Source organism: Hippocampus comes, unplaced genomic scaffold (genome assembly GCF_001891065.2).
Source record: "Hippocampus comes isolate QL1 unplaced genomic scaffold, H_comes_QL1_v1.1 C16723344, whole genome shotgun sequence".
Lineage (NCBI taxonomy): Eukaryota > Metazoa > Chordata > Actinopteri > Syngnathiformes > Syngnathidae > Hippocampus > Hippocampus comes.
In genome coordinates this window covers 1-748 of record NW_017837560.1, presented here as the reverse complement: position 1 = coordinate 748, position 748 = coordinate 1, and the positions used below count along the sequence as shown (strand labels likewise).

Genomic DNA, 748 nt, shown 5'->3' with positions numbered 1-748 from the left:
AAAAAAAAAACTTTCATTGTTCAGAGTCCGAAAAAAGGTCTGTGTTGATTTGTTGAATGAAAAATCTGTCTGCTGCAGATTTGAAAAGCTGGACATCACCCCGAAGAGTGCTCAGAAGTTGAAGCCAGTGTTGGAGAAGTGGCTTGCCGAGGCCGAGCACTGGAACCAGAAGGGCCAGCAGAACCTGATGGAATTTGTCGGCGGCGAGCCGTCGAAGAAACGCAAGCGGCGCACCAGTTTTACGCCTCAAGCAATCGAAGTCCTCAACTCCTACTTCGAGAAGAACTCACTGCCGACAGGCCAGGAGATCACGGAAATCGCAAAGGAGCTGAATTACGACCGAGAGGTGGTGCGGGTTTGGTTCTGCAACCGGCGACAGACGCTGAAAAACACGAGCAAGATTAACATTTTCCAGGTCCAGTAGAAAATGGAATCTTGCAAATTTGGCTGTAAATATAAGAACATGAAGTTACATATAATCTAAGGCTCAGTGCAAATAGAGTACTAAAGCGAGTCTTTGGGTTCTAAGGCTGAGTGTATGTGTGCATGGTCCTCCTATTCATGATAACACACAGGTAAGTCACATAAATGTGTTTAGTGGCATTATTGTTCATATTTGAGTACAGTGGAACCTCAGACGTGGAAGATAGCAATGTTCTTTTTAGGAAAACCACCTGCAAGAGTTGCACAAAGTATCAGTCGGAATGCGAGATGACTGCGAAGAACCCTGGGGTCAGCTTGTAACAAG

General features: G+C 45.6%; 1 protein-coding gene across 1 annotated transcript; it reads left to right on the top strand.

Moving 5' to 3' along the window:
• Positions 1-49: 49 nt before the first annotated feature.
• On the top strand, positions 50-742 carry LOC109509002 (POU domain, class 6, transcription factor 1-like; the record flags this gene model as incomplete). Its single annotated transcript, XM_019858940.1, has 1 exon — positions 50-742. A coding segment is annotated over one exon (375 nt), but the record flags the coding sequence as incomplete, so codon positions are not given.
• Positions 743-748: the final 6 nt, after the last annotated feature.